The sequence below is a fragment of the Mus caroli genome, unplaced genomic scaffold (assembly GCF_978045245.1).
Source record: "Mus caroli unplaced genomic scaffold, Mus_caroli_1 scaffold_15, whole genome shotgun sequence".
In the NCBI taxonomy this organism is placed as follows: domain Eukaryota; kingdom Metazoa; phylum Chordata; class Mammalia; order Rodentia; family Muridae; genus Mus; species Mus caroli.
In genome coordinates, this window is record NW_028227270.1 from 27693882 (window position 1) to 27706562 (window position 12681).

Here is a 12681-nt window from a genome sequence, read left to right on the forward strand (position 1 = left end):
GAGCAGGATGTTAAAATGGACCCAGGTACTTTCTTAGCCTCTGTCTCCACCACAGCAAGCACCACACACACCTTCTGTATCTGCGTGGCTGACCTCACAGACACCGTCACCGTAAAGCACTTACCTGTCCGGTTTCTTCTTCCAGCCTCTCGTAAAGTTTGATGCTGTCATAATGTATTTTCTTCAAGTTTATCCCGGGGTGAAAATAAGTTGTTAAACCTGCCTTAAAAGTAGGAAGGAAGAAAATACAGACATCAGGTGACATTTGCACACTGTTGGTGACATCCCTCCTAAGCAGCATTTTCATGCTGCGGAGACATGAAGAAGTGTCAGGTGGATACCGGAAAGGACACATTGGTGGCTGTTTGAGCAGACAGCTCACCACACAGTATATAAAGCAGCTTCAGCCATATGAGCCGAGTGAAAGCCAACTCATACACGTGTCCAGAAAGAGCCTAAAAGTCACTAGGACGAGGGCGAAGGGACTGGGTTAGGTTGAAGGTTTGGTATGCATGCTGTTGTTGACTGTTTTTTTATTGGACCAGAAGTGTTTAGAGTTTTGAATTTGGAGATCAGCAAGATGGCCCAGTGGGAAAAGATAACCTGCCACCAGCCCTGATGAGCCCCATCCCGGGATCCCTGGGGCCCATTGCATAGTTAGAGAGGAGAACCAACTCCGGCACATTGTCCTCTCATATTTATGGAACATGTCTGTGAGCAAGTGAGTGGACACACATATACAAATTATTTATTAATTAATTAAATGTCATAAAATATAAATTTTGGATTTTAAGTTTTGGATATTTGTATGCACATAATAGTGCATTATGAGAACCCTGGTCTATACAAAAAAGAAATCCTTTTGTTTCCTAGACACTTTATATATACATTATATCACACAGGATTCCAAATAACTTCGAGCATGAAGCAAGATTTGTTTATGTTGAGCCATCAGAGACCAGGTATGGAAGTATCTACTTGTGCCTCTCCCAGTGCTCACAAAGTTTCAAGAGTAAACTTGCGAGCCGGGCGTGGTGGCGCACGCCTTTAATCCCAGCACTCAGGAGGCAGAGGCAGAGGCAGAGGCAGGCGGATTTCTGAGTTCGAGGCCAGTCTGGTCTACAAAGTGAGCTCCAGGACAGCCAGGGCTACACAGAGAAACATGGTCTTGAAAAATCAAAAGAGAGTAAACTTGAGATCTTGGATTTTTGGATTAATGATGCCCAGTTTGTATTAGGAAATGTTGGGGGTGAGGCAAGTGATGGGACTTGAGTTAGGAACCCATAGGTGTGCTCCCCAAAGCAGAAGTACTGTGGACTAGCATGGGGGGGGGGTGTCCTTAACCCAATCCCCAGCTTGCTCTCGATTGGACAGACTCTTTGTCCCTTTCCCAGACTGCAATTTCTGGTGACTAGAGACTGGTGCACAGGTAATTTGCTTATTCAAGCTCTGAAAGCGTAGAGGCAACCTACACATATTTGTTGAATAAATGCTTATTAGTTATTCTTTGGAAAAGATTGCTAAATATTAGGAATGCTGCAGCCCCTTCCATCAACTCTGACAGATGCAATGTAGCATCCAGACCAAGAATTCTAGGCAATTACACGAAGCAAGAGTTTTCTTAATTAAGTATCTGGGGTCTCATTTTTCAGCTAATTTATCTTGGGGAGCTCATCAGAACACAATCTGTTCAAACTCAAATCCATGTAGGAAGATTCATAACTTTCTCCTAGGAGAATTTGATTCTCTGAAACTCGAAACTATTCCCATTAACGTTAGTGAACCGCCATTTACAGACTGGAAGCCTGAGGCCTTTATCTGAACTTGTCCAAGCAGCGTGTGTGCATCAGTGACTTCTGACAAAAGTCCCACCCCTGTCCCTGAGCCACCATGCAGCCTAGCTCCTGTGAGAGCAGAGGATGCTTCCACCATAGGAACTGCTGCCAGGGTCTCTGAAGCATGGCAAACCCTCTTTTCCTTTCACATATTTGATATTCAGTGTGTGTGTGTGTGTGTGTGTGTGTGTGTGTGTGTGTGTGTGTGTAGTGTGTATGTGTATGTGTGAGTGTGTATGTGTGTGTGTGTGTGTGTGTGTGTGTGTGTGTGTGTGTGTGCTTTGCTCATTCAACCAGAGAGCATCTCTTGCCTCCTTTGGGTATCTGCCAGGACCCCCAATTCTGTCTTCAATGCATCATCATCCCATCTATTGAGGAAATGAATGCTCTTGAACACTGAGCAGAGCTCTGGTTATGCCTAGAGATACTGTAAGCCAGAATCCTGGATGAATTTGGGTGTTTTAATCAGTGTCCTATTGCTGTACGTCACCATGACCATAGCAATTCTTATAAAGGAAAGCATTTTACTAGAGCTTGCATGCAGGTACTGTAGTTTAACCTTTTGTCATCATGGCGGGGAGCATGGCAGCATGAAGGCAGACAAGATAGCTGAGAGTTCTACATCCAGATCCACAGGCAGCAGAAGAGAGAGACACTGGGCTGGGCTTGCTTGAGCTTCTGAAACTTCAAATCCCACCTCCAGTAATAGACTTCTTCCAACAAGACCACACCTACTTCAACAAGGCCACACATTCTAATCTCTCTCAGGTACTGCCTCTCCCTAATGACCAAACATTCAAATACAGGAGCCTTTGAGGGCCATTCCTATCCAAACCACCACACCAGGCCTCCAGAAAGTCTCCAACTTTCATTATCTACATTCATCTGCTCTGTGTCCTCTGTTTCCCCTGCCCGAGGGGCTGGTGAATTCTCATCTGAAAGAATCACATGGACTTATTAAAGATATTTAGCTCAGTGTACTTAGTTTAGGGAACAAATTCTTTTGGAAATGCATAGCCAAGAAAACGTTAACCAACCCTCTTACTGAAAGAGAATATCCATGTTTCTCTCTATTCCTTGTTACCATGACAGTCAGGACCAGTGTGCATGGGTGCTTCCTAGCATTAATAACTAGCTTCTTATGTTGGCTTTTGTTTTTGAATTTGTGTTTAAAATTTAGAGTTATCTGTACTGTGCTTCTACTGCACTCAATTTATTTGAATCTTCTTGCATAGTCTGTTATTAATTGAATACCTGTCTACATTTAGACATGTAGAGCACACAGTGTCTTTCTCTTCTGTGACTTCAACATGGATATAGTAAATGAAAAGTTTGAGAAAAAAGAAAATACTTGTCCTATCCTTCAGGCACATGGTTAAATGCTAGGCCACAGAGCTGCAGTTGCAAGAAGTAAGGGAGCTGAAGAGATGGCTCATCAGACTCCCAGAGGCTGGAAAGATCAACGAGGGCTTCACAGGAAGAGACCCTGCTTTGACTTGAAAATAAAAGAAATATTATTTGGTATAGAAGATAAAGGTGGGGGAAGGGAGAGGGAGAAAAAGTAGGAAGAAGAGGAGGGGAGAGGGAGAGGGAGAGGGAGAGGGAGAGGGAGAGGGAGAGGGAGAGGGAGAGGGAGAGGGAGAGGGAGAGGGAGAGGGAGAGGGAGAGGGAGAGGGAGAGGGAGAGGGAGAGGGAGAGGGAGAGGGAGAGGGAGAGGGAGACAGAATCCTTCAGAAATTGTCTTATTTAGGATTTCCATTGCTGTAAAAAGACACCATGATCACAGCAACTCTTATAAAAGAAAACATTTAATTAGGACTGGCTTACAGTTCAGAGGTTCAGTCCATTATCATCGTGGCAGGAAGCATGCAGCATCCAGGCAGACATCATGTTGGAGAAGGAACTGAGAGTTTTACAACTTGATTGGAAGGCAGCCAGAAAGAGATTGCCTTTTGCAGGCAGTCAGGAGGCTAGGATTCTGCTGAGTGGAGCTTAAGCATAGGCAACCTCAAAGCCTACTCCCACAGTGACACACTTCCTCCAGCAAGGCCACACCTTCTAATAGTGCCATTCCCTATGGGCCAAACAGTCAAACACATAAGTCTCTAGGGGCCAAACCTATTCAAACCACAACAGAAGTATAGCCCTTCAAAGCTGGGTGTGTGGCTCAGGATGTAATTCCAGTACTGGGAAGTAGAAGCAGGAAGATCAGGAGTCCAAAATCATTCTTGCATATATATATATATATATATATATATATATATATATATATATATATATATATATATTTCAGGACCAGCCTGAGCTACATGAGACCCTATCTCAAACAAATAATAGACAGACACATAGAAAGATACACGTGTATGCATGCACACTCGCATGCATATCTTCAAGTAAGTTCAGACTTTGCAAGTGTTTATTGACATAAATTAAAAATAACAAGAAAAGAGAATTCTTCCACAAAGTGTATTGACAATTACAAAGTATGAGAAAAACTGCAGGAGTTAGAAAACCATCCAAGGGTGCTAAACAATGGGGAGAGTGCTGGATGCTAACTTGTGGTGTGAGCCCTGAGTCCTTTCAATTCTCCCGTGTGTTGGTCTCTTTTTCTCATTGTTAAGAACAAACACCAGACAAGAAGTCACTAAAGGAATAAAAGATTCCTGACTTTCAGGGGCCTCTACCACCTCAGAAAACTCAGCTTCTGGCCTAAGCCATTTATTCCAGTGGCTCTGAATCTTCTGTTCATACACTTAGACTTAGACTTTGCACATAGCCACTAAAATATTCTTATCCTTTCATTTACACATAACATATAAATATAGGTTACTATATTAATAGCGATTGTAAAGCATACTAAGTGAGCTTGGAATGAGGGAAATATTTTAAATAATTTCTATCTTACTTATTGTGCCAGAAAGCTTTGCATATTAAGCTCATGAATCACATTTTCGTGATTAACGTATTTCATTATTAAGCTGTGTATACACTGAATTAACCATACAGAATTAAAAATACAGCCTAATTCTAGGCTTGCTTTATGTCTAGGACTGTTCGATCATTTGTTTATCTGTTTGTTTATTTGTATATGTATGTATTTACTTGTTTGTTTTAATCTCTTTTGTTTTAAGCAGTCTCCTTGTATAGCCCAGGCTGGCATTAAAGTGTTTGTTTGTTTGTTTGTTTGTTTGTTTGTTTTTCAAGACAGGGTTTCTCTGTGTAGTTCTGGGTATCCTAGAACTCATTCTATAGACCAGGCTGGTCTCAAACACAGAGATCTGTCTGCCTCTGCCTCCCAGGTGCTAGGATTAAAGGTGAGCACCCAACAAACAGACTGCTGTCATTGAACTTTCAATTCTCCCCTGTGTTGGTCTCTTTTTCTCATTGGTAAGAACAAACACCAGACAAGAAGTCACTAAAGGAATAAAAGATTTATCCTGCTTTCCAGCTTGAGTTTGTCAAGGCATGGGAGCAAGATTATATTGCATCTGCCCTAGGGAAGCATTGAGGAACGCTGGGTCTTCGCTCTCCTTTCCCTTCTTATTCAGCTGGATCCTCTGGCGGGCACATGGCATGACGCTACCCACGTTCAGGTGGGCTTTCGCACCTCGATGAACACAATGTAGGAACTCCCTCACAGATGTGCCAAAAGGGTTGTCTCAGAGGTAACCCTAGAGCCTATCTAGTTGACAATTGTGATTGACCAATTAACGGTAGCATTCTTCCTAGGCCTCCTGCACTTGGCAATGTCTCTCAGTCCTGCAGAAACCAGAGTAGAAGCAGTGTTCTCTTGACTGTGTTCTCTGTGTTTTAAGGCCCCTCCTCCATTCCAAGTACCTGCCACTGCACCCTCCTATGTACAAAGGTTTCTGCTGACAGCTGACTTCCATGTTTCCTTGTCTCTCCATTCTTGCTACAACTTAGAAAGTGTCACACTCTCTGTATTTCAGATAAAAGGGAACAAATCCTATTGGAATTCCATATCAGAAAAATATTAATAAGTTAAAAATTGTATCTCTTACATAGGAGAGATAACCCACACACACACACGGAGATATCATTTAGTCCAGAAGACCTAGCCATATATACACATTTCTATGATATATTTTTTATTAGGATTTTACTTTTATGTGATTGGTGGTTTACCTTCCTGTTTCCTTATGTGAGGGTGTCAGCTTCTCTAAAACTCGAGTTAGAGACAGTTGTGAGCATCTATGTGGGTGCTGGGAATTGAACCCTAATTCTCTGGAAGATCAGCCAGAGCCATTGACTGCTGAGCCATCTCTCCAGGCCCTATCCACATTTCTAAACATCCCGTTTAACATGCTCTCTTCTCAATAGGACTGCTGTGCAAGCCAGCTGTCCGCTTTGTTACAACGTCTTCTTTCCTTGGAAGGAACAGACCACACCTATTAAGCTGTGCTCCCAGACATATCTTTTTTTTAAATTTTATTTATTTATTTATTTTATTTATATGAGTACAATGTAGCTGTCTTCAGACTCACCAGGAGAGGGCATCAGATCCCATTACAAATGGTTGTGAGCCACCATTTGTGGTTGCTGGGAATTGAACTCGGGACCTCTGGAAGTGGTCTTAACCACTGAGCCATCTCTCCAGCCCCAGACATATCTTTTAAAACCTATGTAACTGCTACATGGAAACCACCCACATCCATTTGGATTACTAACAAAGGTCAGCACGTTTGCAACACTTGTCTTATTATAAAAAAATATACATGTTTAAATTTCATAACCCTTTTCATTACTGTCGGGTAACAAATCTTTCCATAGTGTTAATCTCACCTTCAATCCCTTCTCCTCTTTTCTCCACATACTAGACTAAATGTCTCAGTGAAGGTTGTCACCATGGTGGTTTCACATAGCAGTCAAAGAGCGAAGATAAATCCACTGTGCAGTGAGGCTGGCCTGCCCCCATGAACCTTGGAACCGGGAGCGATGTGTCGATTGTATCGGATGCTACTTATGTTAGTAAAGTTTAATTTCTTTCTCAGGTGTGTAAATAGTGCAAAGTTCTAGATTATCTTCCCACACTCCAAATGGAGCATCTTGGGTCTTCCATCCTTGGATCTGGAAAGACGGTGCTGAGACATCATTCCCAGGGAAGTGGAGGACCCTATTCTCCCAAACCATTTGTGATATCATCTGTCGTGTACTGACAAAGGAGCCTTGTTAAAGTGAGCAGGACCTCGGGTTTGCAGACTTGGCACCACCTTGAACATCCAGTCTCAGGCTGTCTTGTCTTCCAGCCCTCATTGCCTGTTCCTGTGAACATTCTATCACAGAAAACATGTCCCACCCCAGGGACCCCTGGGGATGCTGCCTTTGTTCTCACAGTCCCTCCATTTAGCTGGTGCTCCAGCTCTGCACACTCTCAATCTGTCTCCAAATATATCTGGGCTGAAAATTCTTGGCTTGGAGAACTTTCTGATGTCTTGCCTTATAGCGAAGGCTCATGGACTTGTAAAAGCTTCCATAATCAGTTCCAAGGACAGGTCCTGTTCTGTCCTGTATTCCAAGGGGGCACAAACCACCCAGCTGCTGTTGCCTGACTCCACACTGGTCCCCCATTTGTCTCTGGTTTAAAGCCTTGTCTAGAGGGAGGCAGAGGTGCTTTTCCCAGTATTTTGACATATCTTTGCATAGGAAAAAATATTTTACAAAGTTAATTTTACATAAGAGACTATCATTTTAAAATCTCTGCTTGCTTTTCTTAAAATAGTTCAGGCTAAGATATGTATCCTTTTTGGAGGCACATTTACTGAAATCTCAGGGGATTCTTAATCTATGCTAAAACACAGGCCATACCCAACCACTGTCTGTGAACAAATAAGTCATGCCAATTTTAATGTGTAGCTGCCTGGCCCGACTTAGCAGTCAGGAGGTGTGAGGCTATATAAGCAACCCTGGAGACCCAGTTCCATTTGCCTCTATTTGCCCCCTGCCTGTTTAGCCCCAGAGCCCGTAGACCTCCTGCCCCAGCTTCCTTCCCACTCTGTTAGGCGTCCCCTCTTAGAGTTGCCACCCTAACGGCTCCTGCTGCATTCTGCACTCCTTACAGAATTTCTCTTTTCTTTAAGGCTCAGGTCCTACTCTGAGTGTTTTCTGTCGTAGCCCAGACCACTTCCAGGAGGAAAAGACTGAACTCTTTCCTTGTGTCTCACTTCTGAGAGACCGTGGTGGCTTGAATGAAGGTGGTGCCCATAGGGCTTGGAAGCAGTGGCACTTTTGGGAGGTGTGGCCTTGTTGGAGGAAGTGTGTCACTAGGGGCAGACATTGGGGTTTCAGAAGTCCAAGGCAGGCCCAGTGTCACTCTCTCTTCCTGGTGCCTGTGGATCTGGATGTAGACCTCTCAGCTCCTTCTCCAGCCCCATGTCTGCCTGCATGTCACTATGCTTCCTGCCATGAGGATAATGGATGAACCTCTGAACTGTAAGTCAGTCCCAATTAAATGCTTTCCTTTGTCAGAATTGCATGGACATGGTGTCTCTTCACAGCACTAGAAACCCTGACTAAGACAGTGATCATGAAGCCCTACCATAATATAGGTCCTTCAGTCTAGAGTGGTGACAAAATGCACACCGTGCTAGTTTCTGTCAACTTGACACAAGCTATGATCATCTGAGAGGAGGGAACCTTGATTGAGAAAATGCCTCTATAAGATAGGGCTGTAGGCAAGCCTGTAAGCACTTTCCCGATTAGTGATTGATACGGGAGGGCAGTGCCACCCCTAGGCTGGTGGTCCTGGGTTCTATAAAAACAAAACAAAACAGGCTGAGCAAGCCATGAGGAGCAAGCCAGTAAGCAGCACTCCTTCATGGCCTCTGCATCAGCTCCTGCCTCCAGGTTCCAGTCCTGCTTGAGTTCCTGTCCTGACTGCTTTTGATGATGAACTGTTACATGGAACTGTGAGTGAAATAAACCCTTCCCTCTCCAAGTTGCTTTTCCTCATGGTGTTTCATCACAGCAATAAGAACCTTAAGGCACACGAGAAGGAAAAGGTAGAGAAAGTAGGCTTGCTTTCAGAAGGACAACATGAAGTCTACATAGAAAATCGAGTTTGGAGGAGTGAGGCAGGGCCTAGAGAACTGTGGCTTCTGCAGGCAGGAGGAAGTCAGCGGGAAACCAGTGAAAGGAGACACCTATGCTGGGGAGACTGGCACACGCAGGTGATGGGAGGTATCCATCTTCTCTCCCACACCAAGAATAAAGGGTGGGAGGGAGAGGAGCTGGATTTGGCTCTGCTTTTCCAGGAGCACTGGCTGACCAGTGTGCGTGGGCTGTCTGTGGCACTGTGAGACTGCAGCCAACAGAGCTTGGGTCTGGGAGGCACTGGGCATTCAGCTTTGACTACCATTCCTATCAAGACTTCTGGCCCATACTGGGAGTGTATGCTAAGCACCAAGAGGCCCTGGGAGACAGTTTCTTTTCCTCTCCTAACTATAGGAAAGCCAATTGTGGAAAGAGATAGCCAGTAAGGTCAAGATCTTCAGCGTGTACACGTGCGTTTGTGCGCGCGCACGTGCATTGTGTCTGTGTGCGCATGCGCACACGTATTGCCTGCAATCACCGAATCCTTCCTTCCCCATCCCTCAATGACAGTATGAGAGCCATATCAGTCCTTAATCTAAGCCATTCTCCAGCATGCTGCTTCACAAGAGCATTGACACATGCTGGCTACTGGGTGAGACTCCATTGCAAACTCAGAAAATGGAAACGGAACGAACTTTCTGGAAGTTACAGGGGTAGAAAATGGAAACAACAACAACAACCAGGATCAGAATCCAGAATTCACGTGTTTCACGTGTTTAACATAATAGACATCCTAATAACGATTTTCCACTTCCTGGAAGCATGCCAGAACACTTTCTGGTGAGGTGAGGGGGTCCCATCCTCTGAAGAGCTCTCTGTGGGGGGTTGTGAATGGGGAGGCCTGGTGCTCGGTTCAGGGCACAGAACAGTTTGGGATACTCTCCTTACTGCGTGCCAGGTAGAGCCAGCGGTGAGCTCCGACTTCTCCATCAGGACCACATCTCTCATCCCAGCCTTGGCCAGATGATAAGCCAGGCTCACGCCCACACAGCCGCCTCCAATGATCACAGTCTCTGCTCTGTCCTTCCATTCTGGGGGTGAGGCTGGGCTTTCCTGTCTGGAAGACGGTGTTTTTTAACAGTGGTGACTCACTCAGAGATACCAGGTCCAGTTTGGGTCTGATTCCCTCCCCTGCCAGTCTCTGGAACGCCACAACCACAGGCTACAATTTGCACATAGAAACCTGGGGCATCTGACCTCTGACTGGATGACCCACACTGATTGTAGCTAAGGAAATGAGCAGTAGCAGTGGCTACAGCGACTTCTTTCTCGATCTAGGCATTGTTTTTTTCTCATTTATAAAACACATTCTGGGGCTGCGGCTGCAGCTCAACTGGCAAAGAGGGCCCGAATTTAACGCCAAGAATCCATGCAAACCAAGCTGGACACAGTAGCTCCTGTCTGTAATCTCAGTGCTGGGGTAGCCGAGACAAGGGGATCCTAGCCCTCCTTTTCTGCCAGTCACCAATCTCTTCATTTCATTGGTGTCTAACATAGAAAGTCACAGTACAAATTAATAAGAATTCTGGGAAGATTCTCCATCACATAGTTGGTGACACCAAATCCAAAAGCTGTCATTTTAAGGATAAGGTTTTTTGTTGTTGGTTAGTTTTTCAAGACAGGGTCTCTCTGGGTAGCTTTGGCTGTCCTAGAATTTGCTCTGTAGACCAGGCTGGTCTCGAACTCAGGGAGACCCACCTGCCTGTGCTTCCTAAGTGCTGAGACTGAAGGCGTGCACACCACTGCATGTTTAAGGATAACTTTTAAGGTAGAACTTTCCCTGGAATTGACACGCTCTGTCTGTCTTATTTCTCCTTATTTGGGAAAACATGATATGTTTATCTGACAAAGGTTAAGTTGTTGAGTATCTTGATGTCTAAATTCTAATCTGTAGTCAGAATTTGTCAGACAAGAAACTCACATGTTCTGCACAGGTTTAACAACACGGGGTGTGACTGTGTATTCAGACACACTGGCCAAACAGCTATAGGAAGAACTCTTAGAATTATCTCATTTTCATTTTGGTTTTTGAGACAGGGTCACTCTGCATCTTATGTAGCCTAGGATGGCCTTGAAGTTGACGTTGTCCCCCTCAGTCTCCAGAATTCTGGGATTTTAGGGTCTTGCCACTACAGCCAGCTTGTCTGACATTTCTTAGAAATGTCATCTGCGATTACTCTCAATATTTCAGAATATATGCAAATGCCATATGAATATAAGCACTGTCTAGTCAGCTTTATACAAATTAACCCAGGATGAGCCGGGCGTGGTGGCGCACGCCTTTAATCCCAGCACTTGGGAGGCAGAGGCAGGAGGATTTCTGAGTTCGAGGCCAGCCTGGTCTACAAAGTGAGTGCCAGGACAGCCAGGGCTACACAGAGAAACCCTGTCTTGAAAAACCAAAAAAAAAAAAAAAAAATTAACCCAGGATGCACACTCTCTATTTCTTTCTGTATCAGATGCAGTGTCCTCATTGTGATGCTTTATAGCTTACAAATCGCTCTTGTGCACCACCTCGCTTGTGTTTGCAGCACTCCTGTGAGACTGGCCAACATCCTGTATTTGTTGAGAGAAACTGTGCTCAGCAGGCAGCAGGCAGCTGCTGAGTCCTAAGGGAGCCAGAACTGCAGTTCTGTGGGCCTTGTGTTCCCAGTACCTGGAATAAGCCCGCTCACCACAAGCACTATGTCAAAAATCTGCAGTGAAACTGGATTGCAAGTCAAAATCCGTTCTTGCAGACCACAGAACGTAAAATGCAGCCGGAGTCAGCTCACAATAGTGTTTGTTGAGTGACTCTATGAACAGAAACCTCACCTTGCCACCATGGGTGACGTCAGGAATGACGTCAGGACAGGAACTTCAAAGATGCATACAGACAGACACTAAAGCAAAATATCCTCTCACACGAATGCAATTTGACAATTCTACTCTAGACGCCCAGGAAGACATGGAAAACAAGCACCCACCGCAGGGGCATTCAAATTTCACAGGAACCTTGCTGTCTTTCACTTCCAAATAACCGTTTCCCTAACAATTTTATTTCTTTTTTTTTTAATTGAAAACAAAACAAAACAAAAAGAAAAGAAAAAGAAAAAAATGATTTAAAACAAAAACAGACTCCCATATTGTCCAAACATATTTGCATTAAGAATGTCCAATTCACGTTCTCAGCGGTAACAACCAACCAGAAGCAGTCTAAATATTAATGAGTAGGCTGCTTCATTATAGTATAAAGTATTGATAAAATGAAAAACTATGCAGCCATTAAAAAGAATAAGGCAAATCGATACACCCTGGTATAGAATAATCTCGAGGACATATTAATCATTAAATACAAAACAATGATAACAACCACCACCAAGACACAGATGCACCTGAGACAAGAAACAGCCTGTCGCAGGTTCAGCACAGTAGACTCCCAGACCTGCGCACACTGCCCGCTGGTGACAGGCCAGGGGGCTAGAGTCGGAGAGACAGTTTTACCTGGTAGTTAGCAGGTAATTCCAGGAGAACCCCAGCCCATTCCTGGGAACCAGAAAGCCTGCCCTGCTCCTCCTGCCACCCGGCAGCCATCGGGTACTCACCCTTCCCGGAGGCCAGCGGAGCTTGGGCGCCTGGGGAAGTCCCGCAGCGCGAGGCCCCGCAGCCGCAGCGCGCCCGGGCGGAGCATGGCGAGGTGTCAGTCGAGCATGGACAGATCCCGGCCTTAGGAGGGAGGTAGAGAGGGTGGAGGTCG

At 44.9% G+C, this 12681-nt stretch overlaps 1 protein-coding gene across 4 annotated transcripts in view; it reads right to left on the reverse strand.

Moving 5' to 3' along the window:
- Positions 1-12681, reverse strand: part of Dmgdh (dimethylglycine dehydrogenase) — an 85466-nt gene that overhangs the window by 71995 nt on the left and 790 nt on the right. For all 4 annotated transcript variants that reach the window (XR_002379435.3, XR_003834667.2, XM_021179821.3 and 1 more), the window contains exons 2-4: positions 12530-12650; positions 9834-10002; positions 125-223 (exon numbers count right to left, since the gene is read on the reverse strand). Coding sequence is in view for 2 of the 4 variants with exons in the window: in XM_021179821.3 (XP_021035480.1) it covers positions 125-223; positions 9834-10002; positions 12530-12615 (354 nt within the window). In the remaining 2 variants the exon portion in view is untranslated. The remainder of the gene's footprint in view (positions 1-124; positions 224-9833; positions 10003-12529; positions 12651-12681) is intronic.